Consider the following 12,537-nt stretch of genomic DNA (forward strand, 5'->3'; position numbering starts at 1 on the left):
CTTGAAACTTACGCGATGTTCTCCGAAAAGGAATGGACGAATACCGATGATAAAATGATATTTGACGTGTATATCGCAATGATTATCTTTGAATTGCTGCCCGAATGAAATTGAAAAAATATACGCCAACTCGAAGACAATTTATTCATTAAATTATCTTCGAAACATTTTCCGTATTCCATCACAAATCACGACAAAGAGCACGATGTCGCGTGAAATCGCGATAGGACACAGAAGACCGGTACTAAAATTCACAAGAAAGTGATAACGGCGAGCGAAGAGAACGAAAAGTGAGGAAAGATCGAAGCTCTGTTTGGCCGTTTTTATAAAACAACCTTTCAACCTGGCGGACCAAGAGGAAGGAAGTGGTTCAGCGGCGATGCAGGGCAAGGAGAGCCCCGTTGGGTCCAACACCCAGGAGACCCATCAGTACGTCGGCCCGTATCGGTTGGAAAAGACCTTGGGGAAAGGCCAGACTGGTGGGTGGTGCATGCTCTCCCCCTCTTTCTTGCTCCTTTTCTCTCTCTCTCTCTCTCTTCCTCCTCCTCCTCCTCCTCCTCCTCTCCCCCCCCCCCTCTGTTACAAATCTCCGTTGCAATCGTTATTGCGATCGACGATAGCCACAGGAATGTCTAATCAAGTCGAGTCAGAATGTTCAATTAAGTTCCGTATTCGAGAAAATATACGAGATCTTGCCAACACGCTTCTCAGTTACAGAGCTTTAAACTCTGTTTTACACCTTTTTAATTGAAAAAGATTAAACGGTTAAGGTTTAATGATACGTTGATCGATACAAATTTATCGCGAAACTTTCGCAGAACTTCAAGGTTTGCCGCATTGTGACAGAACATTTGTAATTCTCACAGATTATCTCACTGCCCACGCAAGCTTCCGAAACGAGGATATATTTTTATGTCTTTTGAATCTACAAAAATTGAGAATTCTGTTCTTGCAACAATACGAAAATAGAAAGAAAAATTTGTAACAGGTACATGATGGTTAATGCGAGTTATTTCGCGGTAATAGTGAATTATAGCGGTAATAGGATCAAATCGAAGCCATTTCGCGACAAGACTATTAGCTTTATGGCACTGTTGCCGAATGCATTTTCGTAGGCTATCGGTTCAATTCGAATATTCAATTTGACTTTTTTGCCTTCATGCATATCATTCTACTCTCATTTCATATTCAAATACGAATTAGTCGTTGGAGTAACTACGTACGACACGTGCAAATTCTCGAAGAATAGATATACACATTTTATGTAACTTACTATACATCGAGGAGACTTAAACCAAACAATATTTTGAACATAATACTGTTGCACATACATATTTACAAATGATACACTGAGAAAAAAATAGTTCATTTAATTAAATTAATTTAGTTTTTATTTCTTTCGATGAAGAGTATATTAAATATTTAAGTTAAATATCTTGAAAGAAATGATAACTAAATTAAATTAGTCAAATGAACAATTTTCTTTCTCAATATAACGCTGTAAACTTGTGCAAGCGTCAGAAGTTTCAATTGCAATATGAACAGTTTTATCTTGTAATGTATTGCGATAGTATTTATGATCAAAAATGAGCTTTTCATCTAAAATTTAATTACTCCAATTTATTTTTTAATATTTTCTGACTGAAAAGTTCATTTTTGCGGAATAAATTATAAAAGAAATAAATAAAAGAACAAATGTTTTACAGAATCAATATTTTATGAAGAACTCGCGCGTCCAGAATTTGCAGAGAGGGAAGTTTAACGCCATACTAATTTGCTCTCACCTCAAAGGCATTCGATGCTATTATACGATCGATACTGACAGCGTACTAATTATGTCATGTAACGGTTATGGCAGACAGAGAATTAGCAACGTTTTCGAGTAGGGTAATCAGCATATCTATAATAATATCGCATATCTAAAATATAGTATAAGAAAATTACATTTGTTTACTGCTACATAATTATAAGTTGACAGAATCAGATTATATTCCCTTTAAGGAGATTCTAAAGCTATCTATATTACCTTACATACATACAATTTACGTGTCATTGATATATTACTACACATTATTACATCAATATTGCATAAATACGTACAAATTTTCTAACTATAATTAATTTTTTATATGAAGTATCTAAGCCTAATTCTAAGAACACAATATTGTTTGTTCATGTAATCCCTAATCCAAACCAAGATTGTTTTATACATACAAAGTATAAAACTTGTACATAGAAAACAAATATTGTTGCGAGTCGACGTCAGAAGCCGATAACAAAACTTTAATTTAATTTTTTTGTTTTCGACATAAAGTCGATTGGTTTGAATTATATTATCTCTTATACTTTAATTGTGGAGAAGGATTTTTAAATCTGTATATATAAAAGCAGTTAGAAAAACACTTATTTAAAAAATAATTAGTAAAAAACAGATGACTTTAAGATCCCTTTAAATGCCACTAAAGAGGGACGCATGAATCACCAAAAGAATATAAAAAAGCAGAAGAAAACAATAGAGAATATAATTTCTAAATATCTATTCTTGAATTGTTTTGTAACTTGGTACTCTAATAACAAATGTGGTTATAGTTCAAAGTTTAAGAGCTCCTCACTTTGTATCACGCTGTACGAAAAAGACTCGACGACAATTGTAAATCTTTATGAAGCATTAAATCTTAATACGCATTTTTAATTAAGTGTCACCAGCAAGAGGACTGGAAAGTAATAATGTCGACAATGAACGTATTAAAGAAAAAAGAATTTTCACCGATTCGCCTTACGCGTATACTCTGCGTGTAAATGCAAGACTAAATTAGCGATGTTGAAATGAGACATTCTTCTCTTTTTCAATAAACACTTTTTACTTTCCATTCATTTTTTATTTAGATGTAATATCTAGAAATGGAACTTGCGACGCAGATGCGAGGTCTAAATAGAAACACAATTTGCTTCTTCGATCAACACGTAATTTTGCAAAAGCTCGTTAATGAATTCGCGGCTCGGCTTTCAGCGGATGGGTCTCGTGGTGGTCATTTCCTCCGATGGACTATATCGATCCCGTATGCATCTCGAAAGGGGTGCATGCTCTGGCACGTGACAATACGGCACGTTAATCATACGAATGAATTCCTCTCCACGCTTTGAATTCCATGACCCACGCGCGAACGGGTAATGAAATTGCCGCTCATGCTCGCAACATGAGTGCACATGGTTTGAATTATAATTGACGAAATCGATGAAAACATTAGAAAGAAAAATAATAACATTACGATAGTTCTCGCAAGAAAGACGGAGATGCTAAATGACGTACGAAAAATCTTCGAGTAAAAGCTTAGTGTGTGAATCGATTTTGAAAAAAATGAACGAAAATTGATATATTCAGGCTTTAATGATTTAATCCAATAAGCAGAATGTTTAAAATCGACGCATAAAATATATAATTTTAAGATATCTTTCAGAATTCTTTATATCCAAAAGATGTTTTTTTAAAAATTTCAAAGTTGCTTATGCGTCGATTTTAGACATTCTGCTCATTGGAAACTTATATAAATTATTTTTTACATAAAACTTATTTTTTACTTTTTCTACCACGTATTCGAAAGCAGATTCAAGATTAAATGTGTTAATATCATAAATTTATGTATTGAAATTTATGTATTGAAAGAATTCATTGTTAGACGTTTCACAATCAGTTCTTGGACATATTAACAATAAGATGTAACTTGTTTATAGATTTATGTAAAATTTTATCTCGGTAAATATAAATTTCTAAACTGCATGTGACGGATCCGAAGGTTTCTCTCTACAAATGCACATATGCTATCGTCACCGTTAAATCATGGATGACGTAAATCGTTAGAGGGAAGTGCACTTTAACTCTCGATGGTCTCAATAACCACTAATGCAATTGCCACCGAATTTGATGGGAAACGTCGTGTTCGTTTAATTCCATAGGAATTGTCATCTCGTCAATCACAGACGAGACAATCTCACGCGTTTCAATTGAGAATGGCTGAAAGATGATAGCCATCGATCATAAAAAATGTCTTGGACTATTTATAACATACTAGCGTAACGTCATAGAAACGTAATATATTTTTAGATGATATGTAAATAAGTGTATGCAATACAGATACAGAGAAGCTGATGCGCACGTGAAATATTATTTTTCACTCAAGTAATCAAAACACATCGATCACTTTGCGCCTGAGGACCTGCATTAATACTCGCAATTTTTATGTAATCGTCGTGTAAAGCGACACAAGATCTTCTTTATTTAGGATTAAATCTCTTAATCCTTCAGATATGACTTTGTTACGAGGATTCTTAATTGCTCTCCATCATTATCTCACAACAGACAGTTTCTTTCTGTGTATTTTTCTTTTTTCTTCTTCCCTTAATTATCTGCTTAAGCCATGTACAGTCATCGTCATAGCGCAGCCATTTAAGTGGATAAAGACATTGTGTGGCGCGATTCGTGGACTTCCACCAATGGCGATTTAAATCAATTTTGTATCAACCTCATAAATCCCATTTCTGCATTGGCTCTTCTTTTTGAATCATTTTTTTATCACTCGTCGTTATAAAAAATCATAAATCTGTTGATTTTTTCAATTATAATAAGTTCCTGTAATTTGTCCTTATTAATGTGATCAATGATTTATATGTTAATTAGTGTAACTAATAGCTATAAAATGATGTAGTATTCTTTATCATAGAATTCACAAGAATTTAATCAACAAAAGATTTCTCGTGATTATAACAGGCATATTATGCGCGAATTAACATGCGTTTGATTAAAGCATTATCACATATTCGTACATTACCGCGAATTCAGCCGATCACAATAGTGTGTAATTACTCGATCTGTATAGATAATTATACAGAAATAGTTTTTCTCGAAAAGAATAATCTCTTAAAAAATCTTTTTAAAAAAAGAAAATATATACGCCAAGTGCATAAAAAAGATATTGAATAATTCATTAATAAATAAAAAACGGATGTGAAATAAATGTAATTAGCCAACTATTTCATTACGCAAGACACATAAGATAGACTGAAAGCAACTAAAATTGTCAATATATTAATAGATAATAAGATCGAATAATAAAAAATCGAAGCGTTTGTATTTGATTAATTTGAATTGTTAATGTATTCCGAAATTTGATACAGCAAATTAATAAAATTACGTTTACCCGAAATACTCGAAAAGTGATTTTTAATAGAAATTTGCCTACGCTGCCAAACTTCCTAGAATTTATCAAGCGGAAAGAATGTCAAACCACTCGAGTAAAATCATTGTGTCTGTCCAGGATAATAGTGTGTTTACATACCATCGTATTCTCAAGAAATAATTCAATCCCCAAGTAATTCAAGACGTTCCACATCGACATCTTCACTGATTTTTTTGTTCAACTATTTTTCTTTGATCGCAGAATGGCAAATTAATAATTAAAAATTTTGGAATTATATCAAAGAAAAAAATAAAATTACAATTATCATAGTGCTATAGAAATCAAATAGTCTACTTAATGATAAATAATATAGAGAAATTTTTTTATTGACTTTTTATATGTATATACTTGCATAAATATTGTGTTATCTTTAAATTTTAGGTTTAGTTAAGCTCGGCATACATTGTGTGTTGGGGAAGAAAGTGGCAATCAAGATTATCAACCGCGAAAAGCTTTCGGAGTCTGTGTTGATGAAAGTGGAGCGTGAGATCGCCATTATGAAACTAATCGATCATCCGCACGTGCTCGGGCTCTCGGATGTATATGAAAACAAGAAATATCTGTAAGTACATTGATGAAAATGTAAAATATTAAAGTTAATAAAGGCAAAAATATCACGTTTCCTAAATTTGTTCAAGATATCTTGTTTTGGAACACGTCTCAGGAGGGGAGCTGTTCGATTATTTGGTTAAAAAGAGCAGACTGACCCCAAAAGAAGCGAGGAGATTTTTTCGACAAATAATTTCTGCATTAGATTTTTGCCACAGTCATAGTATATGGTGAGTCGCGTGTATTATCGCTTAGCTTATAATTGTGTCTGTACGAAATAATCTCGAACTTGCTCGTTTGATTTTGTTATCACTTTTAGTCATAGAGATTTGAAGCCTGAGAACTTGTTGCTGGACGAGAAGAATAACATTAAGATAGCAGATTTCGGAATGGCGTCTTTACAACCCGCGGGCTCTATGCTAGAGACTAGTTGCGGATCACCTCATTACGCCTGCCCCGAAGTCATTAGAGTAAGAGCCCTCAATTACGATCAATTTGTGATGAATTTGTACGATCAATTACGATCAAATTACACAAAAATATTAAGCGAATAATAGCTACTTGGGTTCAACGTCATGAAATAACGTTTGCTTCCTTTTAATAGGGTGAAAAGTATGATGGTAGAAAAGCAGATGTATGGTCTTGTGGAGTAATACTTTACGCGCTTCTAGTAGGCGCCTTACCTTTCGACGACGACAATTTGAGAAAATTGTTGGAGAAAGTTAAGCGCGGATTGTTTTACATACCACATTTTGTACCGCCCGAATGTCAGAATTTGCTCAGAGGCATGATTGAAGTTGATCCCGAGAAAAGATTAACGGTGAGCTCTTTTCTGTTTCTTAAAAAAATAAAAAAAATTTGCAATATTCTCTTTCTCTCTAAACATATTAACATCAGATACATGTATGTATTTACAAACGCTAAGATATTTTTTCTGAATAAATGTAAATTTTTTTTAGTTAGCAGAAATAAATAGGCATATTTGGGTAACGGCGGCGGGAAAGGGCGAGTTGGAATTGGAATTGTCGATGATGGACGTAGTGCAGACGCACGTTATTCCGTCCGTGGAAGCAATCGATCCCGACGTGCTACAAGCGATCGCAAGTCTTGGTTGCTTCAAGGAGCGCGACAAACTCATTCAAGAACTGCTCAGTCCAAAGTAAGATACAATATATTCCTTTCTCGTAGAAAGACTTTGCATTTAGTTTCTGTTGAGCGTTGGAAAAGTATTGAGAAAAGCAACTGAGGAATCTGATGCATCAATATTCTCTCAGCCACAATACGGAGAAGGTGATATACTTCCTACTGCTAGAAAGGAAGCGAAGAAGACCAGCGTGTGAGGACGAGCTCGAGGTAATGAGGAGTAGCATGAGAGGATCCGCAGGACAATTAGAGGCCGATCCGCCGAGAAAACGGGTGGATACATGTAGAGTGAATGGAAGTACCGCGCTCAATCTCGGACAAATCAGCCATGGCTCGCCTTTGACGCCTAGAAGACAGTCGAGGTAAATAAGCGTGAATTTTAATAAAAAGAAGTAAAAACGATGTTGCAGACGATAAGTCGTTTTTATATTCTTATTGTGTGAAGAACAAAGTCGAGAACACCCGCGTGTTTTGCCGATAAAATTAACGTGCCAACTGTAAACGGCGAAAACGTTCAGTGTAAAGATAGGCAGCTGTGCGGTTCGCTTCAAACTGGCTAGAAATCGCGTGACAGCGTCAGTTATCCATACATGTCGCGTGCACAACCTATCACGTGTCTCCCCATGTTATTTTTTCTCCCTTTTTTTTTGTCAATTCGTCCTGCATTTACAAGCTTGAACTTGTGTCAGATTATCGAATTACATTTCAATTCGTTTATTTCATTCGATTAAATATCAAAAAAAGACATATTTTAATTGATGCGTCTAATGTTTTTCGTGTACAATGACAAATTCATGATTCCGTTAATTAGATTGCTAATTATTTGCAGCACGAGACATCACGCGCGTCGATCACCGAGCACGGGTGGATGCCACACTCATGCGTCTCATTCGCACACGTCAACGCCGGGCAACTCGCCGTTGCATGCACCTGCAGGTCTACTCAGTCCTCATAGAGCAGTGCCGACGTCGCACATGGGCCAGACTATTGCCTGCGGTGCACACAGACTCTCCCTTGGTGGCAGTACCGCCAATACTATCGCCGGAAACGGTAGTCCAACGAGTCAAAGTGTCCCGACGCCGACGCCGGCGCTTGCCAATGTCGGTATTGAACTCAATGAAGTGCAGCCAGGTAAGTTGAACATATCAGATGTTTAGTCTCTACAAAAAGTGATTGGAATTGAAAAAAATGTTAAAATGGACATATTTTATATATATATATATATATATATATATATATATATATATATATAATATATATAAAATATGTCTAATTTCTGTATTATATATATATATTATTATTGTATATGAATAAAATCGATTGAATAAAATTGATTAATATTCTATTTAAAATATAATTTTATTGTCTAATGTAAATTTCTCATTTTATCATAATTATTTTTTAAAAATATGTCTACTTCTTATTAAAATAATTTTTGATCCGAGTCCTAAAATACCATCATATTTTTTGCATTAATTTCAAATGCAATACAGAAAAATCTTTTCTTCAAAATACGCTCTTCAAACATTTTTAAACTTTGATCGCTTTATATGTATGTGTGTATGCGTGCACAGATGACGCAGTTGTGGATTGCGTATATTGAAGAAACTGTATTGTATAACACCGATTATCACTTAAGCTAATCGCTGCTCTTAAAGCCACTATACCGTAAGCACGGCAGATCATATTACGTTAAGTGTTCTCGTATTTATCACATAACTGCAAGATTGTGTATTAATATTTAAACACAATATTTCGATGTGATCACGTAGATTAAAATCTTACATTTTAGCAAACGTTATTCCGATATATAGGACTCACACTATAATTAAATGAAATTGTGTAATTTCACACGATAGACTTTCTCCTTATTTCGATCAATCGTCACATAATGATCATATTTACTTTGAACAAAAATTTTGGGAGATAACTAATTAATTACGGAAAAAGAAGAAATAAGCTAACGTTTTAATTTTCAGATAAGTCAAGTACATATATGTATATGTTTTTAAGATATAACTCATTTTTCAGTAGCGGTTGGAGTTACACCGCCGGGGTCGCCTCACACCGGAGCGGGATCTGGAGCTCATCATTGGAGATCGCGATTAACCACGATCAAGAATTCTTTCTTGGGTAGTCCCAGGTTTCATCGTCGTAAATTGCTCACTAGTACCGAGGAGGTATGCAGTAGAAAAGATATAATTTATTCCTTTTCACTATGTAAAATTGTTTAACATTGTGTAATAGTCTATCAATTGCAATGTTTGGTTATATTATCGAAAATTGCATTTCTTTGATCAGTAATCTACTGAAGATTCTTCTTCTTAACAAAATTAAAGAAAGACGATGGATGTTTAACAAAATTCTTCTGAAAAAAGATTAGTTTAAAAGTTATATCACAGTATAGCGCAGTAGTTATTATTTACGATAATTCTAACGTTGCGTTTATCGTCAAGTTTCCATTGCATATAGGTACATCTCACGCCGGATTCTTCGCCGGAACTTACAAAAAAATCATGGTTCGGTAGTTTGATGACTACGGAGAAAGATGAAACCTTCACCGTTTTGGTCAAAGGAAAACCTCTAGCCAGTGTAAAAGCCGATCTAATTCACGCCTTTTTATCGGTAAGTGCATCAAAATTTAGTTCATTTTGGCATAAGTATAAGCGACTATTATTTATTTAAAATAATACTTACGTGTACGAGAATTACACTCATCAGCAAAGTAACTCGACAAAATTCATTAAAACATGCATTAAAAATCTTTAAAATATCTTTAAAAATCTTTAAAGATTTGAAGAAATTTAATAATTTATGATTATAAGTCAATTTATCACTTTCATAATCCTTTCTGTTAGAATTTTTATTACAACTTTTATAAGTATATCAATTTAATTGACCTCTCTGACCTTAATTCAATTTGAGATAAACTGGACGCTTACAGATAGCAGAATTATCTCATAGCGTGAGCTCGCCAATGTCGTTCAGAGTGGAGTACAAAAGAGGTAGCACCGCACCAGCCATGTTCCAGAGACAAGTACGATTTCAAGTTGACATTAGCGCAATCTCGAAGCAGCCGAATGAGCCCCTCTTCGCCATTACCTTTACATTATTGAGCGGTAAGCGTACAGTCATATTCTTCATGACTTTTCCTTCAGTTAGAAAAATTAGAATCTTTGCTATTCTTAAACCAAATATAGCACAAAAATTAAAGAAAAAATGTTGACTGAAGGGTTCTTCGACAAGTACGAAGCCTTCGCGAAAATACGCGGTATGGTGAATCGCCTCTTTTGCATTTGGCAATCATCCAAGCGCAACTAGATCGATGTTACCTTGGCACGTATAGCTAACATATATATACAATTTTATGTTCTATCCACATATGTATATTCTACATTCGATCTGTCGACGCAATATAGTCTGGCTTTTTTTTTGATGAAGCTTTAATCTCTTACAACTGACAAGAACATGCCGGAGTCACTCGAGCTCATAAATTCAGAGTTTGTTAGAAGCACGCTATATAAAATCCAATATTTTAATAAGCAAAAGCAATCTTCGAAACACAATTCAAATGCTAATTTTCAAGGAAGTCATTCATATGAATTAATTTAATTTTTAACTTGATGATGACCCTGTTTTTCTCTAAAAAAATTAGATACTGTCAAATTAAGTCAGACAATGAAGTCAATTTGATATTCGCAGGAAACATTCGAAGATTCAGGCGAGTATGCGAGCATATTCAGTCTCAGGTGTGTTCAAGAAATGTGAGTATGAACTTGGGAGGACAAAGCAGAGCCGCGCCGCCTAGTCCGAGGGCCTCCAGAAAGTTCACCACAGAGATGAGCGAGAGTTCCAGCTGTGGCAGTGATACCAGTGAACGACTATTTCTTAGTCCTCACCCAGCTACCAGACAGGTAGTCTGTTTCAATAAGGTAGCGCATCATTCCTCATCTTTATTTTCGTTATATCATAATAATTATTACTTTGGAATATCTATTTCATTGAAATCTCAAACAAAATTTTTTTTCATTGAAATAGTATTTCATAAAACCACTTAATTTCCATTACTACGTAATTTCTTTTTCATTCATAATCTAGATTGATGTTATCTAAATTGTCATTTATTCTACATAAATAATTTCAATCAACCGCTTGCTTTAAATGTAATTAATGGAAGATTAAAATTTTGTTTCAATTTTATTTAAAGCTATTGTAGAAATTTGTGTACGGTGAATATTAGAAGAGCAACTTTGTGTCATCAGCAATTAACAGATTATCGTATCGATTTTTTAGATCGATTCGGACATCGAATCGGATACGTCTGTATTTGACGTGAAATCGCCGACCCGTGAGAACGGTAGAAGAAGTTCGACGTCGACGAATAATAACAATGCCCTGTCGGGCGATACAACACCAACGCCAGGCAGCCCGCCAAAAGCGGTTCGAAGTAACTCGGAGAGTCAAAACACGCCTGAGAAGAAATGCGTGACCACGATGAGCGGCAACAACATAGCGTGATACTACCAGAATCTTCGCTTCGAGTTCCGTTCAAGTCTAAAGAGCCTATGGGACAGCGCTCAGAGATTCTGGTGAGGTTTCCTCTGACGAACGCTTCTAACGCTTTAAAAGAACTGCAGAAAATGCGTGAGACACATCTATATGCGTAATACAATGTTGCAACAAACAAAATTGAGATTTAACATTGTGAATCTTAGTCATCGTCAGCAGTAATAGCGAAAAAATAGAGAGATAACAGTGATGATAATACATTTATCAAATTTGCATTGTGTAATTCGAAACATCGAAACCTTTAGTGCGAGCTCCCTTCATTCTCAAAATTCAAAAAAATTTAATTTTGTTTCGAACGATACGTGCGTAAACATTTTCCTCAAACAACTTAAAATTAAACGCTAGAAGAAATATTAAATGAGACATTAAATACAATCATTGTAGTCAGTGTTTATAAGAATAAATGAATTTCGAGAGAGACATTTCCAAATTGCCTCCAGATAAAATCGCCGAATGGCATATATATTTCAACAAATAAGCCTACATAAAAAATTACACGAAGAGAAAGTTTCATGATTATACTCTCAAGAAGAGAAATGTAAAGTATATTTAAAAAATATGTTTCGAGCAACACTTAAGTACAATAATATTACTATATTATTTCGCCCCCCACAATGAATGTCACTATAAAATTGCATCGCGCTGTGTTTGTGTTTAAAAAAATGGCACTTTTACGTTTGGACACATTTCATTTATTAATTATAGAAAAGACACAAACACTGTTGCTTGGAGAGTATTATATTATTATCCCGATACATTATAAATTATTCATTTTGTGAATTATAATTTTTATTTATTTTTTTGTTCGCTTGTTGCATAATTTTTTCATTTGTAGCTTTATTATATCAATCTTTTCATCGCAATTTATTCACAAGTCAACCACATACATTTCAACATCCAACTACATTGACATGATCTGGCGCGAAAAATGAGAGAATTTTTATTTTTTCACACACGACGGAGAAGAAAGATAGAGATATATATATATATATATATATATATATATATATATATAGAGAGAGAGAGAGAGAGAGAGAGAGAG

At 34.3% G+C, this 12,537-nt stretch overlaps 1 protein-coding gene across 1 annotated transcript; it reads left to right on the forward strand.

Moving 5' to 3' along the window:
* The first annotated feature begins 379 nt into the window (after positions 1-379).
* On the forward strand, positions 380-11,444 carry LOC105627683 (serine/threonine-protein kinase BRSK2). The gene is made up of 13 exons (XM_012208965.1): positions 380-479; positions 5,616-5,796; positions 5,873-6,013; positions 6,103-6,253; positions 6,388-6,603; positions 6,743-6,942; positions 7,058-7,288; positions 7,756-8,057; positions 8,958-9,106; positions 9,399-9,551; positions 9,871-10,045; positions 10,629-10,858; positions 11,220-11,444. The coding sequence occupies exons 1-13, from the start codon at positions 380-382 to the stop codon at positions 11,442-11,444; spliced, it is 2,454 nt and encodes an 817-aa protein (XP_012064355.1).
* The last annotated feature ends 1,093 nt before the right edge of the window (positions 11,445-12,537 follow it).

Source organism: Atta cephalotes, assembly GCF_000143395.1.
Source record: "Atta cephalotes unplaced genomic scaffold scaffold00001, whole genome shotgun sequence".
NCBI classification, from domain to species: Eukaryota; Metazoa; Arthropoda; class Insecta; order Hymenoptera; family Formicidae; genus Atta; species Atta cephalotes.

Bases quoted from the DNA above. Each gene is read 5' to 3' on its own strand.
- LOC105627683 (XM_012208965.1), top strand. From the start codon at position 380: ATGCAGGGCAAGGAGAGCCCCGTTGGGTCCAACACCCAGGAGACCCAT. The intron at 8,058-8,957 runs GTAAGTTGAACA...CTCATTTTTCAG, and splicing joins ACTCAATGAAGTGCAGCCAG to TAGCGGTTGGAGTTACACCG. The intron at 9,552-9,870 runs GTAAGTGCATCA...GGACGCTTACAG, and splicing joins TAATTCACGCCTTTTTATCG to ATAGCAGAATTATCTCATAG.